This window comes from Hyla sarda, chromosome 4 (genome assembly GCF_029499605.1).
Source record: "Hyla sarda isolate aHylSar1 chromosome 4, aHylSar1.hap1, whole genome shotgun sequence".
NCBI lineage: Eukaryota > Metazoa > Chordata > Amphibia > Anura > Hylidae > Hyla > Hyla sarda.
In genome coordinates, this window is record NC_079192.1 from 395551285 (window position 1) to 395578753 (window position 27469).

The following is a 27469-nucleotide window of genomic DNA, read 5'->3' on the forward strand; positions in this document are numbered from 1 at the left end:
ATGGCCGTTGCACAAAGACTACTCATCACTATGTCCTACGGAGACAGAATTCACTGGACGTTGCCTGTTTTCCTTCTGCTGGGTTTTGTGGGAGACTTTGTTTTGTCATACCCTATACCCTATATACCCTACAGGGCTAATGGAACATTACAGGAAAGGACATGGGAATCGTTGTTCTCCAGGTCAATTGGAATGTCTTCCGACAAATTGGATGCAAAGTGGAAGAGCGATTATTTGCAGGGAATTAAGAGGCAACGGAGGCTTTACTGCAACGTCGGAATTGGGTTTCACCTGCAGGTCCTCCCAGATGGAAGGATAAATGGCGTACACAGTGAAAGTCCATATAGTGAGTTACAGCCTGAAATTCAATGCGAAAATAAGGTCATGCATGTAAAATGGAGCTCTTTAGTGGGTTCAATAATAATTACATCAGTAAGACATATAATGGATGGTTAAGGAATTCCAGACCTGCTATTCATGCTTACATTTTTTTATATATAATAATATTAATAATATTTCTTATCATTATTTCTATTATTATTGTTATTATTAATAATAATGATAATTATTATTATTATTACTAAGATATTTATTATTATTAATAATATTAATAATAATCTGATATATTATTAAAATTTAATTTTTTTATCATAATTTTAGATTTTTCAATGATTATCGTAATTTTTAGTATTACTTTTTAATTTATTATTATTATTATTAATAATAATATTATCATCATATTCTGGATTATTGTTGAATAACTTCTATAATTTTATTATTATTGTTGTATTTTATTATTGTTATCAGTAATACTTCAATTATTATTAATTATTTCTGTTATTATTACTGCTATTATTATTATTTTTAATTTTTAATAATTATTTATGTTATTATTACTACTATTATTATAATATTTTTTTTAAGAATTCCTTTTTTTTTTTATATTTATTATGATTATCTCTTTTTTTCTTCATATATTCATTTACTTGCTCAAAATTCTTTACATAATCACTAAAATAATCCTAATAAACAAACAATGGTGCTTTTATTCATTAATTAATTTAATTAATTTTAAAATAAGATTTTGAAAAAAAATTAACAAACACTTGTTGAACATAATTTGGGTTACATATGGCTATTATTAATGCCACCTTGCATTAGCCTAAAATCTATCAATATAAAATAACCGTAGTATATGTTACTTGTTTGGTTGAAAAATTGGGATAGGTTTATACAATATATATTTCTATACATATATTGTTATTTATATATTTACACACATTTTATATGTTTATATATTTTGGGAACATTATTTATGGGTCTATATGAGTTAGTTTATTTATTTGATGGTTTATGGTATAATTTATGCATTTTACTAGGTGTTTAGGTAGCATTCATATGGGTGTATAGTACCTATCATATACAGCCTACCTCCAATGTGGCCCTTTTTTGGACGTACAGTCTCCACCTTTCCTCTTTGCTCCATGTTTCTCTTTTACATCTGAACAATAAATATGCAATAATAAATTTAATATACTGCCCCAGAAGTTATCTTTATTATTCCTATCTATTTATTAGATACCCAATCATATTGTTTCCATCATTTGGTTCAATTTGAATGATAAAAATGCTCTGTATGTGTACTTGCTGATTCACCCGCACACAATAAAAGAAGCCCGAAGCAATTTGATGAGCTGCCGCATTCTTTCTTCTACCTGTTGGTTATCTGAATTATAAAAATGTTTATTAAATATTTAAATTAAAAACTAGATATACCTGAAAAAATTGATCTTTCATTCAATGGACCATAAATGTCCTGCTTCAAACATCCGAAAAGTTGGGCGGCATGCTACTGTAACATCCAGATCATGTATGGTTCTACTGAACCAAACTTACAGCAGCATAGTTCAATAGGGAGAACCCACAGGGGCATCTAAGTGTTAAGTACCTATACTTCGAGGAATGCCCCACAGTCATTCAGCATAAAAGTAACAGTAACTCTGTGATTACATGTTATAGAGCAGGAGGAGCTAAGCAGATGATATATATATATATATATATATATATATATATATATATATACAATACAGTACAATGTGCATGTATCATGTTATAGAGCAGGAAGAGCTGAGCAGATGATATATACAATACAGTACAATCTGCAGGTATCATGTTATAGAGCAGGAGGAGCTGAGCAGATGATATATACAATACAGTACAATCTGCAGGTATCATGTTATAGAGCAGGAGGAGCTGAGCAGATGATATATACAATACAGTACAATCTGCAGGTATCATGTTATAGAGCAGGAGGAGCTGAGCAAATAATATATACAATACAGTACAATCTGCAGGCATCATGTTATAGAGTAGGAGGAGCTGAGCAGAGGATGTATGCAATATAGTACAATCTGCAGGCATCATGTTATAGAGCAGGAGGAGCTGAGCAGATGATATATACAATACAGTACAATCTGCAGGTATCATGTTATAAGGCAGGAAGAGCTGAGAAGATGATAAATACAATACAGTACAATCTGCAGATATCATGTTAAAGAGTAGGAGGAGCTGAGCAGAGGATATATGCCATATAGTACAATCTGCAGGTATCATGTTATAGAGCAGGAGGAGCTGAGCAGATGATATATACAATACAGTACAATCTGCAGGCATCATGTTATAGAGCAGGAGGAGCTGAGCAGATGATATATACAATACAGTACAATTTGCAGGTATCATGTTATAGAGCAGAAGGAGCTGAGCAGATGATATATACAATACAGTACAATCTACAGGTATCATGTTATAAAGCAGGAGGAGCTGAGCAGATAATATATACAATACAGTACAATCTGCAGGTATCATGTTATAGAGCAGAAGGAGCTGAGCAGATGATATATACAATACAGTACAATCTACAGGTATCATGTTATAAAGCAGGAGGAGCTGAGCAGATGATATATACAATACAGTACAATCTGCAGGTATCATGTTATAGAGCAGGAAGGGCTGAGCAGATGATATATACAATGCAGTACAATCTGCAGGTAACATGTTATAGAGCAGGAGGAGCTGTGAAGAGAATATATGCAATGCAGGACAATCTGAAGGTATCATGTTATAGAGCAGGAGGAGCGGAGCAGATGATATATACAATACAGTACAATCTGCAGGTGTCATGTTATAGAGCAGGAGGAGCTGAGCAGATGATATATACAATACAGTACAATCTGCATGTATCATGTTATAGAGCAGCAGGAGCTGTGAAGAGGATATATACAATGCAGTACAATCTGCAGGTATCATGTTATAGAGCAGGAGAAGCTGAGCAGATGATATATACAATACAGTAAAATTAGCAGGTATCATGTTATAGAGCAGCAGGAGCTGAGCAGATGATATATACAATACAGTACAATCTGCTGGTATCATGTTATAGAGCAGGAGGAGCTGAGCATATGATATATACAATACAGTGCAATCTGCAGGTATCATGTTAAAGAGCAGGAGGAGCTGAGCAGATGATATTTACAATAGAATAAAATCAGCAGGTTTCATGTTATAGAGCAGGAGGAGCAGGGCAGATAATATATACAATAGAGTATAATCTGCAGGTATCATATTATAGAGCAGGAGGAGATGAGCAGATGATATATACAACACAGTACAATTTGCAGGCATTATGTTATAGAGCAGGAGGAGCTGTTTTAGAGCTCCTCCTGCTTTATAACAGATTGTACTGTATTGTATATATCATCTGCTCAGCTCCTTCTCTATAAAATGATACCTGCAGATTGGGTATACTATATTGTATGTATCATCTGCTCAGCTCTTCCTGCTCTATAACATGATACCTGCAGATTGTACTGTATTGTATGTATCCTCTGCTCACCTCCTCCTGCTCTATAACATGATACCTGCAGATTGTACTGTATTGTATATATCATCTGCTCAGCTCCTCCTCCTCTATAAAGTTACCTGCAGGTTGCACTGTATTCTATATATCAATCTGCTTAGCTCCTCCTGCTCTATAACATGATACCTGCAGATTGTACTGTATTGTATATATCCTCTGCTCAGCTCCTCCTGCTCTATAACATGATACCTGCAGATTGTACTGTATTGTATATATCATCTGCTCAGCTCCTCCTCCTCTATAAAGTTACCTGCAGGTTGCACTGTATTCTATATATCAATCTGCTCAGCTCCTCCTGCTCTATAACACAATACTGGAAGATTGTACTGTATTGTGCATGTTATCTGCTCAGCTCCTCCTGCTCTATAACATGACACCTACAGATTGTATTGTATAAATCATCTGCTCAGCTCCTCCTATTCTATAACATGACACCTACAGATTGTACTGTATTATATATGTCATATGCTCATTTCCTCCTGCTCTATAACATGATACCTGCAGATTGTACTGTATTGTGTATATCATCTGCTCAGCTCCTCCTGCTCTATAACATGATGCCTGCAGATTGTACTGTATTGTATATATCATCTGCTCAGCTCCTCCTGCTCTATAACATGATACCTGCAGATTGTACTGTATTGTATATATCATCTGCTCAGCTCCTCCTGCTCTATAACATGATACCTGCAGATTGTACTGTATTGTATATATCATCTGCTCAGCTCCTCCTGCTCTATAACATGATACCTGCAGATTGTTCTGTATTGTATATATAATCTGCTCAGCTTCTCCTGCTCTATAACATGATACCTGCAGATTGTACTGTATTGTAGATATCATCTGCTCAGCTCCTCCTGTTCTATAACATGATACCTGCAGATTGTACTGTATTCTATATATCATATGCTCAGCTCCTCCTGCTCTATAAAAGGATATCTGCAGATTGTACTGTATTCTATATATCATCTGCCTAGCTCCACCTGCTCTATAACATGATACCTGTAGATTGTACTGTATTGTATATATCATCTGCTCATCTCCTCCTTCTCTATAACATGATACCTGTAGATTGTACTGTATTGTATATATAATCTGCTCAGCTCCTCCTGCTCTATAACAGGATACCTGCAGATTGTACTGTATTGTATATATAATCTGTTCAGCTCCTCCTGCTCTATAACATGATACCTGCAGATTGTACTGTATTGTATATATCATCTGCTCATCTCCTCCTGTCTATAACATGATACCTACAGATTGAACTATATTGTATACATCATCTGCTCAGCTCCTCCTGCTCTATAACATGATACCTGCAGATTGTACTGTACTGTATATATCATCTGCTCAGCTCCCCCTCCTCTTTAACATGATACCTGCAGATTGTTCTGTATTGTATATATCATCTGCTCAGCTCCTCCTGCTCTATAACATGATACCTGCAGATTGTTCTGTATTGTATATATAATCTGCTCAGCTTCTCCTGCTCTATAACATGATACCTGCAGATTGTACTGTATTGTAGATATCATCTACTCAGCTCCTCCTGTTCTATAACATGATACATGCATATTGTACTGTATTGTATTATCATCTGCTCAGCTCCTCCTGCTCTATAACATGATACCTGCAGATTGTACTGTATTGTATATATAATCTGCTCAGCTCCTCCTGCTCTATAACAGGATATCTGCAGATTGTACTGTATTCTATATATCATCTGCCTAGCTCCACCTGCTCTATAACATGATACCTGTAGATTGTACTGTATTGTATATATCATCTGCTCATCTCCTCCTTCTCTATAACATGATACCTGTAGATTGTACTGTATTGTATATATAATCTGCTCAGCTCCTCCTGCTCTATAACATGATACCTGCAGATTGTACTGTATTGTATATATAATCTGCTCAGCTCCTCCTGCTCTATAACATGATACCTGCAGATTGTACTGTATTGTATATATCATCTGCTCAGCTCCTCCTGCTCTATAACATGATACCTGCAGATTGTACTATATTGTATATATAATCTGCTCAGCTCCTCCTGCTCTATAACATGATACCTGCAGATTGGATTTCTTTCTATTTTATTTGGATTCATTTCTGGCCATTACCACAAGCTCCCGATACGTGCGTGTTCCACTCTCGTCTGCTCTGGCAACATGTGTGTCCAATCCCACAAACATTCTGGGCAAGTCATGGTGGCCATGTGGTTTCTCTACTTAGCAGATATGCCATTCTGGAGCCTGAAAAAAAAAGCTGGTTTACCTAGCTTTTCTATGTTACTAAATGGCATATATGTACTCCCATGTACTATAGATAAGCCATGTAGTACAATCTACGCAGTACAATACATGCCATTATATACATGCACAGGGCACTGTTGGGCAGTATGGACTCGAATCAGACAGTATATGGTGGCATCATCAAGTATTACACAGGAGTAAGTACAGTACACCTGGCATGGCATTATCTTTACATAGGGCACTGGTGGGCACTATATGGGGTACAGCCAATGGGCTGTTTTCTGCAGATCTCTACCCTGGACCTGACTTTCAGCAGAGAGGTGTCTTAATATATTTTTTTAGTATAGGGCTATGTTCATACATCATTTTTTCAGCCTTCTTCTGTCACAATAAAGACGGCACATATTTAGTCATTTTTACGGTACAAAAGACGGCAAAAAATGGCCGTCTTTTTCAGTTCAATGGAACTGAATAGAAAAACAGCTGGTAGTTCACTCGCTGCGGGAGATTTATCAAGATTTATCAGCAGTTGCCTATAGCAACCAATCCATCAGATTGCTCTTTTCATTTTTAGAAAGGCCTTTGGAAACTGAAAGCTAGAATCTGATTGGTTGCTATGGGCAACTGCTTCACAAAAAGGTTTTTAGATGTACGTTTTTTTCCAGGGTGAAAAGATGGGACCCTCTACCAAAAACCATGGGGGAGATTTATCAAAACCCGTCCAGAGGAAAAGTTGCTGAGTTGCCCATAGCAACCAATCATATGCCTTTTCAAAAATGAAAGAAACGATTTGATTGGTTGCTATGGGCAACTCAGCAACTTTTCCTCTGCACAGGTTTTGATAAATCTCCCCATATGTGTGAACATGACCTAAGGCTTTTTGTCACGTGATGGTTGATGTAGGTCACGGGGTGTGTATTTGGGAAGGAGGGGGTGTACGGGTATAGTGATATACATGGCAGTTACCAGCAATTGTTTATAGGTTGGCAATATTGGTAATATATTCATTCATAGAGTGCCGTATAACATATGGTTATAGTCTACAGCAGTGTTTCCCAACCAGGGTGCCTCCAGCTGTTGCAAAACTACAACTCCCAGCATGCCTGGACAGCCTTTGGCACAACTCGTGTTTCGTTTGGTTAATCAGTCGGGGTGTGAACACTCTTAATACAGTGTCCGACCGATGTCTGACCAATGTCCGACCGATGTCCCCATGTCCTACTCTTCATAGACACACTGTTGCCCACGGACCAACAGCATCCACCTTCTCCTGTATAGTACATTGCTATTTAACAGTGGTGACCACTCTAGATCTACACAAAAGCATGCAAATAGTTAGGAAATATTTAATTTTTAGGGAAAATATATATATATATATATAAAAAAAAAAAAAAAAATATATATATATATATATATATATATATATATACATATATATATATTTCCAGAAATTTTAAGCCATGGAAAAAAGAATAATTTTTATCAGTAGTTTTATACATTTAAAATCATCTTATTGCTGGATGTTGGTCTTACCATTTTACCAAGAGGAGGAAATCAAACCAATTTATTGGTCAGCCAGATTGAAAAAATAGCCACAAGTTATCTGTGATGGGGGGGGGGGGGGGGGGGGGGGAGAACGTTATCTGTGATGAAGGAGAATGGTATCTGTGATGGGGGGAGAGAACATTATCTGTGATGGGGGAGAGAACATTATCTGTGATGGGGAAGAACATTATCTGTGATGGGGGGGACGTTATCTGTGATGAAGGAGAATGTTATCTGTGATGGGGGGAGAGAACATTATCTGTGATGGGGGAGAGAACATTATCTGTGATGGGGAAGAATATTATCTGTGATGGGGGAGAATATTATCTGCGATGGGGGAGAGAACAGTATCTGCGATGGGGAAGAACATTATCTGTGATGGGGGAGAACATTATCTGCGATGGGGAAGAACATTATCTGTGATGGGGGGGAGAATATTATCTGTGATGGGGGAGAGAACATTATCTGTGATGGGGGGAGAACATTATCTGTGATGGGGAGATGAACATTATCTGTGATGGTGAGAGAGCGTTATCTGTGATGGTGAGAGATCGTTATCTGTGATGGGGAGAGAACAATATCTGTGATGGGGGAGAACATTATCTGTGATGGGGGAGGGAGCGTTATCTGTGATGGGGAGAGAACATTATCTGTGATGGGGGAGAACATTATCTGTGATGGGGAGAGAACATTATCTGTGATGGGGAGAGAGCGTTATCTGTGATGGGGAAAGAACATCATCTGTGATGGGGGAGAACATTATCTGTGATGGGAGAGAACATTATCTGTGATGGGGAGAGAGCGTTATCTGTGATGGGGGAGAACATTATCTGTGATGGGAGAGAACATAATCTGTGATGGGGAGAGAACATTATCTGTGATGGGGAGAACATTATCTGTGATGGGGAAGAACATTATCTGTGATGGGAAAGAACATTATCTGTGATGGCAGAGAACATTATCTGTGATGGGGGGAGAACATTATCCGTGATGAGAAAGAACATTATCTGTGATGGGGGGGAGAACATTATCCGTGATGAGAAAGAACATTATCTGTGATGGGGGAGAGAACGTTATCTTTGATGGGAGAGAACATTATCTGTGATGGGGAGAACATTATCTGTGATGGGAGAGAACATTTTCTGTGATGGGGAGAGAACGTTATCTGTGATGGGGGAGAACATTATCTGTGATGGGGGAGAGAATGTTATCTTTGATGGGGAGAACATTATGTGTGATGGGAGAGAACATTATCTGTGATGGGAGAGAATATTATCTGTGATGATGGAGAGAACGTTATCTGTGATGGGAGAGAACGTTATCTGTGATGGGGAGAGAACGTTATCTGTGATGGGGAGAGAACATTATCTGTGAGGGGGAAATACATTATCTATGATGAAGGAGAACGTTATCTGTTATGGGGAGAGAACATTATCTGTGATGGGGAGAGAAAGTTATCTGTGATGAGGGAGAACATTATCTGTGATGGGAAAGAACATTATGTGTGATGAAGGAGAACGTTATCTGTGATGGGAGAGAACATTATCTGTGATGGGAGAGAACATTATCTGTGAAGGGGTAGAGAACGTTATCTGTGATGGGGAGAGAACATTATCTGTGATGAAGGAGAAGATTATCTGTGATTGGGAGAGAACATTATCTGTGATGTGAGCGAACATTATCTGTGATGAAGGAGAACATTATCTGTGACATTATCTGTGATGGGGGAGAGAACGTTATCTGTGATGGGGGAGAGAACATTATCTGTGACATTATCTGTGATGGGGGAGAGAACATTATCTGTGATGGGGGGAGAACATTATCCGTGATGAGAAAGAACATTATCTGTGATGGGGGGAGAACATTATCCGTGATGAGAAAGAACATTATCTGTGATGGGGGAGAGAACGTTATCTTTGATGGGAGAGAACATTATCTGTGATGGGGAGAACATTATCTGTGATGGGAGAGAACATTTTCTGTGATGGGGAGAGAACGTTATCTGTGATGGGGGAGAACATTATCTGTGATGGGGGAGAGAATGTTATCTTTGATGGGGAGAACATTATATGTGATGGGAGAGAACATTATCTGTGATGGGAGAGAATATTATCTGTGATGATGGAGAGAACGTTATCTGTGATGGAAGAGAACGTTATCTGTGATGGGGAGAGAACATTATCTGTGATGGGGAGAGAACATTATCTGTGAGGGGGAAATACATTATCTATGATGAAGGAGAACGTTATCTGTTATGGGAAGAGAACATTATCTGTGATGGGGAGAGAAAGTTATCTGTGATGAGGGAGAACATTATCTGTGATGGGAAAGAACATTATGTGTGATGAAGGAGAACGTTATCTGTGATGGGAGAGAACATTATCTGTGATGGGAGAGAACATTATCTGTGAAGGGGTAGAGAACGTTATCTGTGATGGGGAGAGAACATTATCTGTGATGAAGGAGAAGATTATCTGTGATTGGGAGAGAACATTATCTGTGATGTGAGCGAACATTATCTGTGATGAAGGAGAACATTATCTGTGACATTATCTGTGATGGGGGAGAGAACGTTATCTGTGATGGGGGAGAGAACATTATCTGTGATGAAGGAGAAGATTATCTGTGATGGGGGAGAGAACGTTATCTGTGATGAAGGAGAAGATTATCTGTGATGGGAGAGAACATTGTCTGTGATGGGGAGAGAACATTATCTGTGATGGGAGAAAACATTATCTGTGATGGGAGAGAACGTTATCTGTGATGAAGGAGAACATTATCTGTGATGGGGGAGAGAACATTATCTGTGATGGGGGAGAGAACATTATCTGTGATGGGGGAGAGAACATTATCTGTGATGGGGGAGAGAACATTATGTGTGATGGGGGGGGAGAACATTATTTGTGATGGGGGAGAGAACATTATCTGTGATGGAGGAGAACATTATCTGTGATGGGAGAAAACATTATCTGTGATGGGAGAGAACGTTATCTGTGATGGGAGAGAACGTTATCTGTGATGGGGAGAACATTATCTGTGATGGGATGAGAACATTATCTGTTAGGGGGAAGTACATTATCTATGATGAAGGAGAAGGTTATCTGTGATGGGAGAGAACATTATCTGTGATGGGAGAGAGAGCGTTATCTGTGATGTGGGAGAACATTATCTGTGATGGGGAGAACATTATCTGTGATGAGAAAGAACATTATCTGTGATGGGGAGAGAACGTTATCTTTGATGGGGGAGAACATTATCTGTGATGATGGAGAGAACGTTATCTGTGATGGGAGAGAACGTTATCTGTGATGGGAAAGAACATTATCTGTGAGGGGGAAGTACATTATCTATGATGAAGGAGAATGTTATCTGTTATGGGGGAGAGAACGTTATCTGTGATGAGGGAGAACATTATCTGTGATGGGAGAGAACATTATGTGTGATGAAGGAGAACGTTATCTGTGATGGGAGAGAACATTATCTGTGATGGGAGAGAACTTTATCAGTGATGAAGGAGAAGATTATCTGTGATGGGGAGAGAACATTATCTGTGATGTGAGCGAACATTATCTGTGATGAAGGAGAACATTATCTGTGATGGGGAGAGAACATTATCTGTGATGGGGGAGAGAATGTTATCTGTGATGGGGGAGAGAACATTATGTGTGATGGGGGGGAGAACATTATCTGTGATGGGGGAGAGAACATTATCTGTGATGGGGGAGAACATTATCTGTGATGGGGGAGAACATTATCTGTGGTGGGGATAACATTATCTGTGATGGGGAGAACATTATCTGTGATGGGGAGAGAACATTATCTGTGATGTGAGCGAACATTATCTGTGATGAAGGAGAACATTATCTGTGATGGGGAAAGAACATTATCTGTGATGGGGGAGAGAATGTTATCTGTGATGGGGGAGAGAACATTATGTGTGATGGGGGGGGGAGAACATTATCTGTGATGGGGGAGAGAACATTATCTGTGATGGAGGAGAACATTATCTGTGATGGGGGAGAACATTATCTGTGGTGGGGATAACATTATCTGTGATGGGGAGAACATTATCTGTGATGGGGGAGAACATTATCTGTGATGGGGGAGAGAACGTTATCTGTGATGGGGAGAACATTATCTGTGATGGGGAGAGAACATTATCTGTGATGGGGGAGAACATTATCTGTGATGGGGGAGAACATTATCTGTGATGGTACTGCAATCAGAGACCTGGGACAAGTTAATTTGGAGCTGGGAACTCTTACAAATACAATGCTTTATAAATGATGCACACCTGAAACCATCGATAAACAGGTATCGTATCTGACTAAACTAATTCCCCTGGTATGAGCAGAACATCTTATTGACCAGAAGAGGTCAAGTGTCCATACTTGGTGTAGGACAGTCCATGATTGCTTTGTTCTGCCAGTGCTGAAAAGCTCTAGCCGACCATTGGTTGGTGACTTATAGTAGAGCAGTAGCTAAGCTTTACCCAAGGCAAAGATTCTGTTAGCTTCCGTAGCCTTGGCACCTTGGCCTCCTCCCTATAACACCCAATATATGTGCCCAGCAGCCTCTTCCTCCAAGCTACACTTCTTATAGAAATGTCCTTTGAAAGGAGACCCTTCTGCTGAGGAGGTAAGTATCTGAACACAGGTAGACACCAAGCACGGGGGCAACGATGATATTTAGAGTACGCACTCTTTATAAACTAATTCTAAGTGGCTCATATGCAGGGGAGACACGTACCTTGTCCCCCCTGAATCAGTGATTGTCAAATACTAAATAAACCTTGTATTGTATTATTACAGTATATAGGGGTGATATGTATTAACAGTTTATTTGTTTGTTTTAGGTCTCTTAGAAATTTCAACAGTAGAACGAGGGGTTATAAGCTTGTTTGGTGTGAAAACAAACCTTTTCGTAGCAATGAACAGCAAAGGAAGAGTGTACGCTTCGGTGAGTACGCCATATTTCATATTAAAGCTTTGTATGGTATTTTATGGCATAAAAGGGTTTATAGAAATGAGCAGTAAGGGAATTACCATTCCAGGATCACTCCTCATCTCCATTGTGAATACAAAGGGTTACCCTATAGACCACCAGTGTCTGTTTCACCTGAAGCAGTGCAGCCCTTACTATTTTTTACTAATACTATTCATTTCAATCAAAAAAAAAAATTAGCTATTTATATTGCCTTTATTAATCCATCCAAAATGCAAGAGAAATCTAAATAGGTTTGCTTGACAATAATATTTGATTTCTCACCGCCATTTATGTGGTAAGAAATCTTCCACGTTAATATTTGATTTCTCACCGCCATTTATGTGGTAAGAAATGTTAAAAAATTGTGAAAAGATACTGCCGCTTAACGTCTTATGGAATAAAATTGAAATAAGCAAATAGTATACCAGACCACCATCTACTGACCAATGAGAATGGGCATTCACTGGTAAAACCCCTCTATTACTGAAGCATATGCACGGACTGGTGTCTGGTAGAGCCCCCTACAGTACAGGGAGGAACTACAAGTTCTGTACTACTCCTTACCTGTGCCAGGGTTACCTGCTCCTTTTGGGCACCAAGTAAGGGCGGCTCCATTTGGGACACTGTGTGTACTGTATAGGACCCTGAAGAAGCTCCTGTCCTCTAGATAAACCATTGTTTCCCAACCATGGTGCCTCCAGCTGTTGCAAAACTACAACTCCCAGCAGGCCCGGACAGCCGTTGGCTGTCCGGGCCTGCTGAGAGTTGTAGTTTTGCAACAGCTTGAGGCACCCTGGTTGGGAAACACTGACCTAGACAGTGATTACAGCTCCCAGCAGATCTTTCTTACTTTTAAATGTAAGGACTTGCTTTATCTATATTAGTTATCTACTTATTTTTCTTTAATCCTCACTTTTTCCTATTTTTGGATGACATTTCGGTGGCTTCAGAACCAATTACCAGGTTTCCATAGAGTTCTGGTCTCAACATACAATGGTTTCAACATACAATGGTCGTCCTGGAACCAATTAATATTGTAACTTGAGGGACCACTGTACATGGCATCATGATCGCAAATCGCATCAGACCGACGAGTTTCGAGCAGTTAAGTGCTCTTAGTCATAGCCTGACTAAGAGCACTTAGCTGCTCGAAACATCATATAGCAGTCATATAGGGGGAGATTTATCAAAACCTGTGCAAAGGAAAAGTTGCCCAGTTGCACATAGCAACCAATCAGATCGCTTCTTTCATTTTTAACAAGGCCTCTGCAAAATAAAAGAAGCAATCTGATTGGTTGCTATGGGCAACTAAGCAACTTTTCCTTTGTACAGGTTTTGATAAATATCCCCTATAATGTAAGGATAAAGCTGATCCCACATCGAATATATATACGTTAACTCATATCAAGCTGACAGGGCACGGGAAACTAGATGGTGAAGAGGTATTACTACTACTTGGCCCCTATCCACAGGAGCGGATCTCAGCAATGTTCGGAAGCCCCATAAACAGTAAATGGAGTGCTGGCCATGCCCACGCAGTGTGCTCCATTGGAGGGGTACTCCACTGGAAAACATTTTTCTTTAAATCAACTGGTGCCAGAAAGTTAAACATATTTGTAAATTACTTCTATTTAAAAATCTTAATCCTTACAGTACTTATCAGCTGCTGTATACTACAGAGGAAGTTCTTTTCTTTTTGAATTTCCTTTCTGTCTGACCACAGTGCTCTCTGCTGACCTCTGTCCATTTTAAGAACTGTCCAGAGCAGGAGCAAATTCCCATAGCAAACATCTCCTGCTCTGGACAGTTCCTTACATGGACAGACGTGTCAGCAAGGAGCCCTGTGGTCAGACAGAAAAGAAATTCAAAAAGAAAAGAACTTCCTCTGGAGCATACAGCAGCTGATAAGTACTGGAAGAATTAACATTTTTCAATAGAATTATTTTACAAATCTGTTTCTTTCTGGCATCAGTTGATTTAAAGAAAAATATTTTTCAGTGGAGAACCCCTTTAATTTTGGGGGCAGATTTCCTTTTTTCTTTCTTTTGCTATCAGAGATGTCAGCAGAGAGCACTGTGCTCATGATGTCAGCAGAGAGCTCTGTGTTCCATAAAGAAAAGAATTCCTCCGTAGGAAGCTAACAAATACTGGAAGCTAACAAATACTGGAAGGATTAAGATTTTTTAATAGAAGTAATTTACAAATCTGTTTCACTTTCTGGCACCAGTTGGTGATAAAAAACATGTAAAATCGAATACAAGAAATTACATTATTAACACCTCATATTAAAATCATATAATAGAAAGCATATATTGACTCATATTAAAACCTTATTATTGGAAGTGAACAGTAAGAAGTGGATCCAGCTCATCAGATGCTAAAATGGTAGGAATTATTCCAGCATACCAACAGACATAGGAACAGGTAGACTAGCATATCATAATAAAAAGGAAGAAGTGGATCCAGGTCATCAGATGCTAAAATGGTAGGATTTATTCCAGCATACCAACACACATAGGAACAGGTAGACTAGCATATCATAATGAAAAGGAAGAAGTGGATCCAGCTCATCAGATGCTAAAATGGTAGGAATTATTCCAGCATACCAACAGACATAGGAACAGGTAGACAAGCATATCATAATGAAAAGGAAGAAGTGGATCCAGCTCATCAGATGCTAAAATGGTAGGATTTATTCCAGCATACCAACAGACATAGGAACAGGTAGACAAGTATATCATAATGAAAAGGAAGAAGTGGATCCAGCTCATCAGATGCTAAAATGGTAGGATTTATTCCAGCATACCAACACACATAGGAACAGGTAGACTAGCATATCATAATAAAAAGGAAGAAGTGGATCCAGCTCATCAGATGCTAAAATGGCAGGATTTATTCCAGCATACCAACACACATAGGAACAGGTAGACTAGCATATCATAATGAAAAGGAAGAAGTGGATCCAGCTCATCAGATGCTAAAATGGTAGGATTTTTTCCAGCATACCAACAGACATAGGAACAGGTAGACTAGCATATCATAATAAAAAGGAAGAAGTGGATCCAGCTCATCAGATGCTAAAATGGTAGGATTTATTCCAGCATACCAACAGACATAGGAACAGGTGGACAAGCATATCATAATAAAAAGGAAGAAGTGGATCCAGCTCATCAGATGCTAAAATGGTAGGATTTATTCCAGCATACAAACAGACAAGGAACAGGTAGACTAGCATATCACAATAAAAAGGAAGAAGTGGATCCAGCTCATCAGATGCTAAAATGGTAGGATTTATTCCAGCATACCAACACACATAGGAACAGGTAGACTAGCATATCATAATAAAAAGGAAGAAGTGGATCCAGCTCATCAGATGCTAAAATGGCAGGATTTATTCCAGCATACCAACACACATAGGAACAGGTAGACTAGCATATCATAATGAAAAGGAAGAAGTGGATCCAGCTCATCAGATGCTAAAATGGTAGGATTTATTCCAGCATACCAACACACATAGGAACAGGTAGACTAGCATATCATAATAAAAAGGAAGAAGTGGATCCAGCTCATCAGATGCTAAAATGGTAGGATTTATTCCAGCATACCAACACACATAGGAACAGGTAGACTAGCATATCATAATAAAAAGGAAGAAGTGGATCCAACTCATCAGATGCTAAAATGGTAGGATTTATTCCAGCATACCAACACACATAGGAACAGGTAGACTAGCATATCATAATAAAAAGGAAGAAGTGGATCCAACTCATCAGATGCTAAAATGGTAGGATTTATTCCAGCATACCAACACACATAGGAACAGGTAGACTAGCATATCATAATAAAAAGGAAGAAGTGGATCCAGCTCATCAGATGCTAAAATGGTAGGATTTATTCCAGCATACCAACACACATAGGAACAGGTAGACTAGCATATCATAATAAAAAGGAAGAAGTGGATCCAACTCATCAGATGCTAAAATGGTAGGATTTATTCCAGCATACCAACACACATAGGAACAGGTAGACTAGCATATCATAATAAAAAGGAAGAAGTGGATCCAGCTCATCAGATGCTAAAATGGTAGGATTTATTCCAGCATACCAACACACATAGGAACAGGTAGACTAGCATATCATAATAAAAAGGAAGAAGTGGATCCAACTCATCAGATGCTAAAATGGTAGGATTTATTCCAGCATACCAACACACATAGGAACAGGTAGACTAGCATATCATAATAAAAAGGAAGAAGTGGATCCAGCTCATCAGATGCTAAAATGGTAGGATTTATTCCAGCATACCAACACACATAGGAACAGGTAGACTAGCATATCATAATAAAAAGGAAGAAGTGGATCCAACTCATCAGATGCTAAAATGGTAGGATTTATTCCAGCATACCAACACACATAGGAATAGGTGGACTGACGTCCACCTGTTCCTATGTGTGTTGGTATGCTGGAATAAATCCTACCATTTAGCATCTGATGAGCTGGATCCACTTCTTCCTTTTCACTATGATATGCTAGTGTTGTCCTGCACTGGGATCCGTGCTCTAGTCGTCTTGTACGGGGGTGAGCTGGATGCACTGCTTCTCTTCATATTATTGGAAGTATACGTTGCCTCATATTGAAAGGGTACTCCGCTGGGAAAAAAAAAATATTCATCTGGTGCCAGAAAGTTAAACAGATTTGCAAATTACTTCTATTAAAAAATCTTAATCCTTCCAGTACTTATCAGCTGCTGTATGATCCAAAGGAAGTTCTTATATTTTTGAATTTCCTTTCTGTCTGACCACAGTGCTCTCTGCTGACACCTCTGTCCATTTTAGGAACTGTCCAGAGCAGGATAGGTTTTCTATGGGGGTTTGCTCCTGCTCTGGACAGTTCCTGACATGAACAGAGGTGTCAGGAGAGAGCACTGTGGTCCGACAGATAGGAAATTCAAAAAGAAAAGAACTTCCTGTGGATCATACAGCAGCTGATCAGTACTGGAAGAATTACGATTTTTTTTAATAGAAGTAGTTTACAAATCAGTTTAAAGGAAAACTGACCAGTGGCACTGGCTGGTAGTGCGGGGGATGCTGATCAGTTTGATGCCTACCGTGCCCGGATCCATCCCGCCGTTTGGCCGAAATCTTCATTTTTTTGTATATGCTAAATAGCTGCTAACTGGCACAGGCCGGGGTTACTGGCACTCTGATGTCAGCTCCGCTGGCCGCAGTGCTGCCCAGCTCATCAATATTCCTCCCTTCACTCTGCCTCTCCCTCCTCTCCCCACTCTGTAATGAAAAGGGAAAGGTGGAGGGAGGAATATTGATGAGCTGGGTGGCGCTTCGGACGAGCGGCGCTGACGTCAGAGTGCCAGTAACCCCGCCTGTGCCAGTTAGCACCTAATTAGCATATACAGAAAATCAAAGATTTCGGCTGAACGGTGGGACGGTTCCGGGCACGGTAGGCATCAAACTGTTTTGCGCCCCCCACACTACCAGCCAGTACCGCTAGTTAGTCCTGGGGAAGGGGGGCGGTGGAGCTGACAGTTTTCCTTTAAAGGAGTACTCCGGCGCGCACTTTTTTCATTTTATCCCGTCCGGGCTGCAAAATAAAAGAAAACACACTTTATCTTACCTGCCAACGAGCCCCCGAAGCTCCGGTACAGGTGTTCGGTCCCCGGGCTGTATTCTTCTTACTTCCTGTTAGCCCGGCACGTCACACGGAGCTTCAGCCTATCACTGGCCCGAGGCGGGACAGGCTGAAGCTCCGTGTGACGTTCCGGGCTAACCGGAAGTAAGAAGAATACAGCCCGGGGACCGAACACCGGTACCGGAGCTCCGGGGGCTCGTTGGCAGGTAAAATGTGTTTTCTTTTATTTTGCAGCCCGGACGGGATACAATGAAAAAAGTGCGCGCCGGAGTACTCCTTTAACTTTCTGGCACCAGTTGATTTAAAATAACTGTTTTCCAGTGGAGTACCCCTTTAAATCCATTTTATTGGAAGTAATACATTGCCATCAAGCTGAAGTAGTAAAAGTACTTTTCCTCCCAAAATAGTCTTAGCATTATCCGAAACTGCAATGTAATAAAAGCCTTTCCTTTTAAATAGTGCAGGATAAGATTAGAGAAACAGGATTATAGCCATCAGCAAATGCATCGTTTGCTTACAGCGTAAAAGATTAAATGTCACGTTTTCTAATCCGCATTTCGTCTCCAGTCACAGATCCTGCGCTTGCGGTCGAATATAAGTTGCCCTATAAATATATATTACAGGCGAATAAAAGAGCAACGTGCTAATGTATATCAGCGAATGGAGAGCACAAGGGGAACAGGTGGCATCTGACCCGTGCGTCTTGGGAGCGGAGAAGCGAGATTTATTGTTAGATGTAGACTCGCAGGCACCGTCTGTCATAACACGCTCTTATCCTTTACAAATAATGACTTTCTAAGGGGTCTTGTAAAGGCACCAAATCACAGGATACTGTACTTAGCTGCTAAGGTCACCCAGGATAGAGGCACCCAACAGCACGCTCGCGACCACTGACGTCACGGTAATCCCGGTAGGCACTATAAGTGCTGCCTGACTTCATACACAGATATGAGGGCACTATTTTAGACTGTTTTAGCTATTAGTGTTAAGGATTATCCACATTCATCCGCCGCTCCGGCCTATGCTAAGGTTTGCCGCGAGGAGTCAACTATAAGATGACCACTTCATATCCTGTGAAACACCAAACCTGCGGTAATCCTCACAGTAACCTAATGCCAGGTTGGATTTTTCCGTGGAGGTCATTGTGTGCCCGGTTCTTAAAGGGAAGTAGAGGGAATTTCAATTATGGGATAACAAGAAATGTATTAGGATGAGGAGCACATTGGCCCTCATTTACTTAGAAAATCGGGTTGTAAGTCTATGTTGCTTTCTTACCCGACTGCTTTTTGTTGGTTTTGGTTTCCAACTCCTCTGAGTTGTCGGGAAAAAATCCACAACAATTCAACAAATTCGGGTTGGAAACCCTTATAAATACGTGGGAAAGCTCAGAAATGTCGGGTTACGCCCCTTTTTCGGGTTTGGGAGAATCCACATCGGGTCCGTCGGGAAAAAATGTTGCATCGTGTCGCAGACTGGCGCACGATTCGCAGACAAAGATGCGCCAAAAAAACCTGACAAAACAAGTCGGATTTAGAATAGTAAATGAGGGCCAGTATGTATCTAAAAAATATCGAAAGGAAGAGTAAATAAAATGCGCGCTTAGGCGAATTCCCTTCCTGACTTGCTGGTTTTTACTGTATTCTGGCACTTATTGTGGTGCCCGCTCAATTTTGGCACAGTGCGACAAGAAAAGATGGACATTATTATTACTTGTCAGTGTGGAGAACTGGAACAGCCGTGAGTATTTGTAAAAAAAAAATTTTAACATCACAAAAAAATAAAAAATAAATAAAAAATAAACTAATATTTATGTTTAGAGGCACAAATAAAAATTAGCTATTTGTATTGCGTTCCTTAAAGGGGTATTCCGAGCAAAAATATTGTATCCCTATCCAAAGGATAGGGGATAAGGTGTCTGATCGCGAGGGGCCCGCTGCTGAGACCCCCGCGATCTCCCTGTAGCACCAAATTCAATGCGGGTGCTGAATCTCCAGTTTCAGAAACCTCCAAGTTTCCGGGACTGGGGACGTGACGTCACACCACGCCCCCTCCATTCATGTCTATGGGAGGGGGCGTGACGGCCGTCACGCCCCCTCCCATAGACATGAATGGAGGGGGCGTGGCGTGACGTCAGGACCCCAGTCCCGGAAACCCAGAGGTTTCCGAAACTAGAGACGCAGTCCCCGCATTGAATGCGGGTGCTGCAGGGAGATCAAGGGGGGTCTCAGCAGCGGGCCCCCCACGATCAGACATCTTATCCCCTATCCTGTGGAATATGCCTTTAATCCATCCAAAGATCTTTCTAAATATGTTTTTGCACATAAATGTTTGATTTCCCGCTTCCTTCTATATGGTGTGAAATGTTTAAAGGGAAACTGTCAGCAAAATTTACCATATATTTTGCCATGTGTTATATAAGATAAAATTCTGCTGGCAACCATGTGAAGTTTGAAAGGTGTCCCCGCCGGTCCGTTATTAGTCCCCTGGGCGGGATCCATCCTCTTCTAGTCCCGTCTGCTTGGGATGGCTCCTTCACCGTGATTGACAGCCTGCACCATCTCTCAGAGTGGTGACACAGGCTGTCAGTCACACTGAGGGGGCGTGATTACAGCCACAGAAGACAGGACTAGAAAAGGTGGCTCCCACCCAAGGGACTACTTACAGGCTGTCGGGGAACACCTTTCAAACAGGTTATATATGGTAAAATCTGATGTCAGGTTCCCTTTAAAGGGGTTATCCAGGGAAAAAACGTTTTTTTTATATATATCAACTGGCTCCAGAAAGTTAAACAGATTTGTAAATTACTTCTATTAAAAAAAATCTTCATCCTTTCAGTACTTATGAGCTTCTGAAATTGAGTTGTTCTTTTCTGTCTAAGTGCTCTCTGATGACATGTGTCTCGGAAACCACCCAGTTTAGAAGCAAATCCCCATAGCAAACCTCTTCTACTCTGTGCATTTCCCGAGACAAGCAGAGATGTCAGCAGAGAGCACTGTGGCCAGACAGAAAACAACAACTCAACTTCAGCAGCTGATAATTATTGGAAAGATTAAGATTTTTTAATAGAAGAAATTTACAAATCTGTTTAATTTCTGGAGCCAGTTGATCTAAAAAAAAAAAAAAAAAGTTTTTTCCGGGAATACCCCTTTAAGACTTTCTTGGGTAAGACTTTTTATATGAATTCTTTAGTAAATAACTCCAAATGTACTGTAAAATTCAGAATCAATACAATAAATTTCTAATCAGTTTACTCATCACTAGTCAGAAGACCACCATTCACATTAGATGGCCCTTCGATCTCGCCGAAATTGTCCGGTAATGTTTATGGCCAGCTTAAAGGGGCATTTCCATCTCAAATAGTTATCCACTATCCTGTAGATAGTGCATTGCATCCTGGATTGGGTGGCTGGACTGTGGGTGCACAGCCAGCAATGCACTCACTCATGCCGGGGTACAATTTCTTTTCTCTAAGGGGCTCAGCACTTGGCAGTGTTCAAAAGCCCTAATAGAGCTTTGGCTGTATGCGCACAGTGGGGGAGATTTATCAAAGGATTTAGACTGGTTTTTCCCATCTAAAATTGTCGCAAAGAAAGTCGCAGTCTAAAAATGACTTTTTCTCTAGAGACGATTTTTAGAACATGATGCATTCTAGTCTGTTTTAGATGGAAAAATGCATTGGGGCTGAATTTATCAATAGCGACTTTTCGGCAAAAAGTCGCATCGGCCGAAAGTACGCCGAAATGTCAGACCATGCTGAAGCAGGTTTCAATACAGTCTAAAACGTAGATCACAAAGTGCTTGCGCAGTATTTATTAAGAGCCGTGTGACTTTTGATAAATTAGGCGCACAATAGACCGGCCTAACCCTCTGTAGAGCTCATACTAAGATGCCTCAGTATTGGTCGGGGTCTAAATGCCCCAACCCCCTGAATCTGACATTTCTAGAATATCCTAACAACTTCATCAGAATTATGCAGTAACATTTCCATATTCCTAGATAGATCAGGATTGTCAAATATTCCTGATGACCAACTCCCAATTTAAAAAGATTTTAGAGGGTATGCTCCTCTTCAGCCCGGAATGTAAGAGGATATCTGTAACCCCCCCAGCAGTAGTATTCATTTTATGGATGTGTGACTTATATTAGTGTCTAGAATAAGATGTATTTAGGAATCTGCCTCGGTCACTGAGAGCTCTTCCTGGTAATCTCTCTTAAAGTTACCATAAGAACATGCATGTCTAATGCTAAGTAGTACTATCTGTCCCTGTACTTCTTCTCCTGTTCTGCAATTAGTCAAGAAGACTAAAAGGCTTATATAAAGTGCGACTAAGTGGCATTGGCCGGATCAGCCATATCATTTGGAAATAGACCACGCATCTATTTACTAGTTCAGAATTTTAAAACGTCTAAATAAGTGGCATGGAATCTAAAATTACAGATTAAAATATATTTATATATTATATATTTTTTTACTTCTAATCATTTTAGAGTGAATTTAAACATGGGCTTTAACACAAAAACTTGATTAAAAAAAAATAGGTAATTTTCTAAAATATCAATCTGCTCAGCTCCTGATTCTTTATACCATGATGCCCATAGATTAAGCAGCATTTTCAGGTTGACAGGACCCATTTAGGTTCAAGAAAACTACATTAATGGGCACTGTCCGATTGAAAAATATTTGATATGTTGTACATCTTGGCAAAACATTATCCTTTCTAATATACTTCATAAAAAAAATGTATCTACGTTACTTTGAAGGGGTACTCCGGTGAAAAACTTTTTTATTTTTATTTTTTTTAAATCAACTGGTGCCAGAAAGTTAAACAGATTTGTAAATGACTTCTATTAAAAAATCTTAATTCTTCCTGTACTTATTAGCTGCTGAATACTACAGTGGAAATTCTTTTTCCGTTTGAAACACAGAGCTCAGTGCTCTCTGCTGACATCACGAGCACAGTGCTCTCTGCTGACATCTCTGTCCATTTTAGGAACTGTCGAGAGTAAAAGGAAATCCCCATAGCAAACATATGCTGTTCTGGACAGTTCCTAAAATGGACAGAGATGTCAGCAGAGAGCACTGTGCTCGTGATGTCAGCAGACAGCTCTGTGTTTCAAAAAGAAAATAATTTCCGCTGTAGTATTCAGCAGCTAATAAGTACAGGAAGGATTACGATTTTTTTTAATAGAAGTCATTTACAAATCTGTTTAACTTTCTGGCACCAGTTGATTAAAAAAAAAAAAAGTACCCCTTTAATAGAAATCATGGCTTATAAAAAAAAAAGACCACTAGGGGTCCCCATACCATCCAGAACATAATCATGTCTTGCTGCAGCATCATCTTTGTTCCAGCTGAAGCACAGGATGGGACAAAGTCCAATAAGTAAGGGGCGGGACTAGCACTCCTCTGTGCTCCCTCCTGTCCTATCAGACTGCAGCATGAACACAGAGAGGAGGAGGCTACAGAGCAGCCTGCAGTGATAGGATGAAGAGACCCAGCACAGCACAGCAGACTCAGGGAGGAAGTGAATGCATGGTGAATGAGGGCAGGCTCAGTGCTTGCCACTAGAGATGAGCGAACTTACAGTAAATTCAATTCGTCACGAACTTCTTGGCTCGGCAGTTGATGACTTTTCCTGCATAAATTAGTTCAGCTTTCAGGTGCTCCCGTGGGCTGGAAAAGGTGGATACATTCCTAGGAGACTCTTTCCTAGGACTGTATCCACCTTTTCCAGCCCACCGGAGCACCGGAAAGCTGAACTGATTTATGCAGGAAAAGTCAGCAACCGCCGAGCCGAGAAGTTCGTGACAAATCGAATTTACTGTAAGTTCGCTCATCTCTACTTGCCACGGATATGCCCCTTCCTGTGCAATGGATGTCAGAATGAGTGAGCAGCAAAAAAGAAGGATTTATGAGAGAAATACAGAAGCTAGACACATAAAAAGACGTAAAGAATCTGCACGACCTAGTGAGTAACCTATAGAAGCCTTTTTTTTCTGTGATACGACAGGTGCGCTTTAACTCTACAATATGTATTTAAAAAAATTAATAATAATATTTTGGGTTGGTGTTGATGTTACCATTATACATATCACAATGAAGTCTCTTCTCTCTTTTTTTTGTTTTTTTTTACAGCCAACCTTTCAGGACGATTGCAAGTTTAAGGAAATTCTGCTATCCAACAACTATAATGCCTACGAGTCCAAAATGTATCAAGGTGCCTATCTCGGATTAAGTAAACACGGAAGAATCAAAAGAGGAACCAAAATTTCTCCGGCCATGACAGTCACACATTTTCTTCCTCGAATATGACATGAATCAGGCCAAATGTGTCTTGTAATTTTGCACATGTGAATAATCTCCCAGGTAAAATATTTATACAGTAGCAGAATATATGTATATTTGGATGGAGATATTTCTACCGGATCACCACACCCCGTACCAATGTGTAGTCTGCTTACCGGGCTATAAACACACAAGTTACCGTAAAAGACAAAAGAAAAAATAAAATAAAGATAAATGTGCTATATTTAGTACAGTAAGTTAATTTATCCCTGACGGATAGAGGATGCTATTGGGAGCTTTGTGTTCCAAAGGACTTTTTACTATTTTATTTTCCGGTAGGAAAAAAAATACTTTCAGTCTTTTCACCAAGTATATTAAATACTTCCCAGACCTCGAAACTCAGCTTTTGGCACCAGTTGTTTTTTGCATGTGTATTATTATCTGTAACCTTTTTTTTTTTTTTTTTTTAAAGAATGAAATTTTAAATCTGACAATGTCTGTACAAATAATGTTTGAGAATAATGACTATTTAAGGTATATAGCGTTAATGCTCTTTTTTTTTTTCATGCTTAATAGTCAAAAGGGGTGAAAGATTTTTTTTTTTGTTTGGAATCTTTGCCTTGGAATTGTGCACTGTTCGCAATCGAAATAGGAGAGTAAAGAAAAAAAAAACTGTCATGAAGATTTGGAATAATTTATTTAGAAAATATCGATATTTAAAATTTTAATATTTATTATTTTAAATCAAAAAATAAATAAAAGAAGAAAAAAATTAAAATAAATAATAAAAAATATATAGTATATCTATAAATATTTGTCGAGGAAACCTGGGCAGTACTAGGCAGATCCATAGGAATACTCCTATTATTTTTGATCCATAGGAATACTCCAGGCAGAGGTTAAACATGCTAATATGTACTGTGTGGAGCTTTTTCAGGCTCTGCGGGGGCGGTGCACATGCATAATAAGAGAGAATCCTTCTGTCTGGCACTGCCCCCACTGAACCTGCACAAAGCATGACACAGTGTACCAATTTTGTGTTTATTAAACATTGAATCCTTTTCTAGTGTATTTCTTTTTTTTTATAGCTGTAATTTTATATACTACAATTATTACATTTTATGGCAATTTTGTAAACTGAGCATATAAGCCTTTGAAACCACTAATATAACCCCCACAGCTCACCATTGTGGACTACATAGGAGCCTTAAAGAAGGAATATGGTAGCTTGTAATTTGCGTGTAGGGAATGTATGGCAGCTCTGTATTGAGATTTGTACTAATATGTGTAGTTACTCATAGAAGTCCTTAAAGAGAGTGTCATAAAGATGTGCGGAGACTTAAAGACCATATAGGCTCTACTGGAAATTTTGGGCGAAAAGGATATGCAAAGCCTTAATGAGTTACTCTTAGACAGTGGTGCCCTGAATATGAATGGTTTCTATAATAATCCAATAGTTCTCCAAGGCCAAGTTTTCATCATATTCTTAGGCTAAGAATAGAAAACATTCTAGTAAATCAAGTAGTAGATCATGTGTGAAACCTAGTGCAGAGAATATATAGGGGTGTAGCCTACGATTAGAGATGAGCGAACTTACAGTAAATTTGATTCGTCACGAACTTCTCGGCTCGGCAGTTGATGACTTTTCCTGCGTAAATTAGTTCAGCCTTCAGGTGCTCCGGTGGGCTGGAAAAGATGGATACATTCCTAGGAAAGAGTCTCCTAGGACTGTATCCACCTTTTCCAGCCCACCGGAGCACCTGAAAGCTGAACTAATTTATGCAGGAAAATTCATCAACTGCCGAGCTGAGAAGTTCGTGACGAATCAAATTTACTGTATATTCGCTCATCTCTACCTATGATGATCAATCAGACACTTTCTTATGTTTTCTAACCTCCATTCAAAATAAAGTAATGGATTTCCACAATGAAAGGATATACAAAGCAGCTCTTTTACAAAGTGTGTTTTCCTTTAAAAGTCAGTGTTTCACTCCAACTAGGAGTCTTAGAAACTGACTGGGAATGTATGGTGTGAGAGTTGCTTTGGTCTATAAGTCTAAACAAGTCATAAATGGCCAATCAGTCTCCACAAGTTTCCAACTAGCCAGCCAGCACCCTACTTTGTACTTGTAAGGGACAATCACCCCAAAACAGCTGTCTGCAGATGAGTATTATTTCCTTCTAGAGAGCTCTCTGGCTTGGCATACATTCCCAGTCATTTTCCAAGACTCCAAGTTGGAGTTGAAAAACTGACTTTTGTATATTCTTTCTTCATAGAAATCCATGATGTTATTTTGAATGGAGGTTAGAAAACGTAAGATAGTGTCTGATTGATCATAATAGGCTTTATCCCTATATAATCTCTGCAGTAGGTTTTATATATGACCTACTACTGTATCACTACAATGTTATATATAGATGGTGTAGCTTAAATGGGCACTCCACTGGAAAACATTTTTTTTTTATAAATCAACTGGTGCCAGAAAGTTAAACATATTTGTAAATTACTTCTATTAAAAAAATCTTAATCCTTCCAGTACTTATAAGATGCTGTCTGATCCACAGGAAGTTCTTTTCTTTTTGAATTTCCTTTCTGCCTGACCATAATGCTCTCTGCTGACACCTCTGTCCATGTCAGGAACTGTCCAGAGCAGGATAGGTTTTCTATGGGGATTTGCTCCTACTCTGGACAGTTCCTGACATGGACAGATGTGTCAGCAGAGAGCACTGTGGTCAGACAGAAAGGAAATTCAAAAAGAAAAGAACTTCTTGTGGATCATACACCAGCTGATAAGTACTGGAAGGATTAAGATTATTTAATAGAAGTAATTTACAA

General features: G+C 39.5%; 1 protein-coding gene and 1 long non-coding RNA gene across 3 annotated transcripts in view; one reads left to right on the forward strand and one right to left on the reverse strand.

The window, feature by feature from the left end:
- Positions 1-1503, reverse strand: part of LOC130267432 (uncharacterized) — a 30423-nt gene extending 28920 nt beyond the window's left edge. For both annotated transcript variants that reach the window (XR_008843190.1, XR_008843189.1), the window contains exon 1: positions 1432-1503. This is a non-coding gene — a long non-coding RNA (uncharacterized LOC130267432). The remainder of the gene's footprint in view (positions 1-1431) is intronic.
- Positions 1-26091, forward strand: FGF6 (fibroblast growth factor 6). Its single transcript, XM_056517244.1, has 3 exons — positions 1-346; positions 12571-12674; positions 24484-26091. Exons 1-3 carry the CDS (start codon positions 1-3, stop codon positions 24658-24660), a joined length of 627 nt encoding a protein of 208 aa, XP_056373219.1. The 3' UTR covers positions 24661-26091.
- The last annotated feature ends 1378 nt before the right edge of the window (positions 26092-27469 follow it).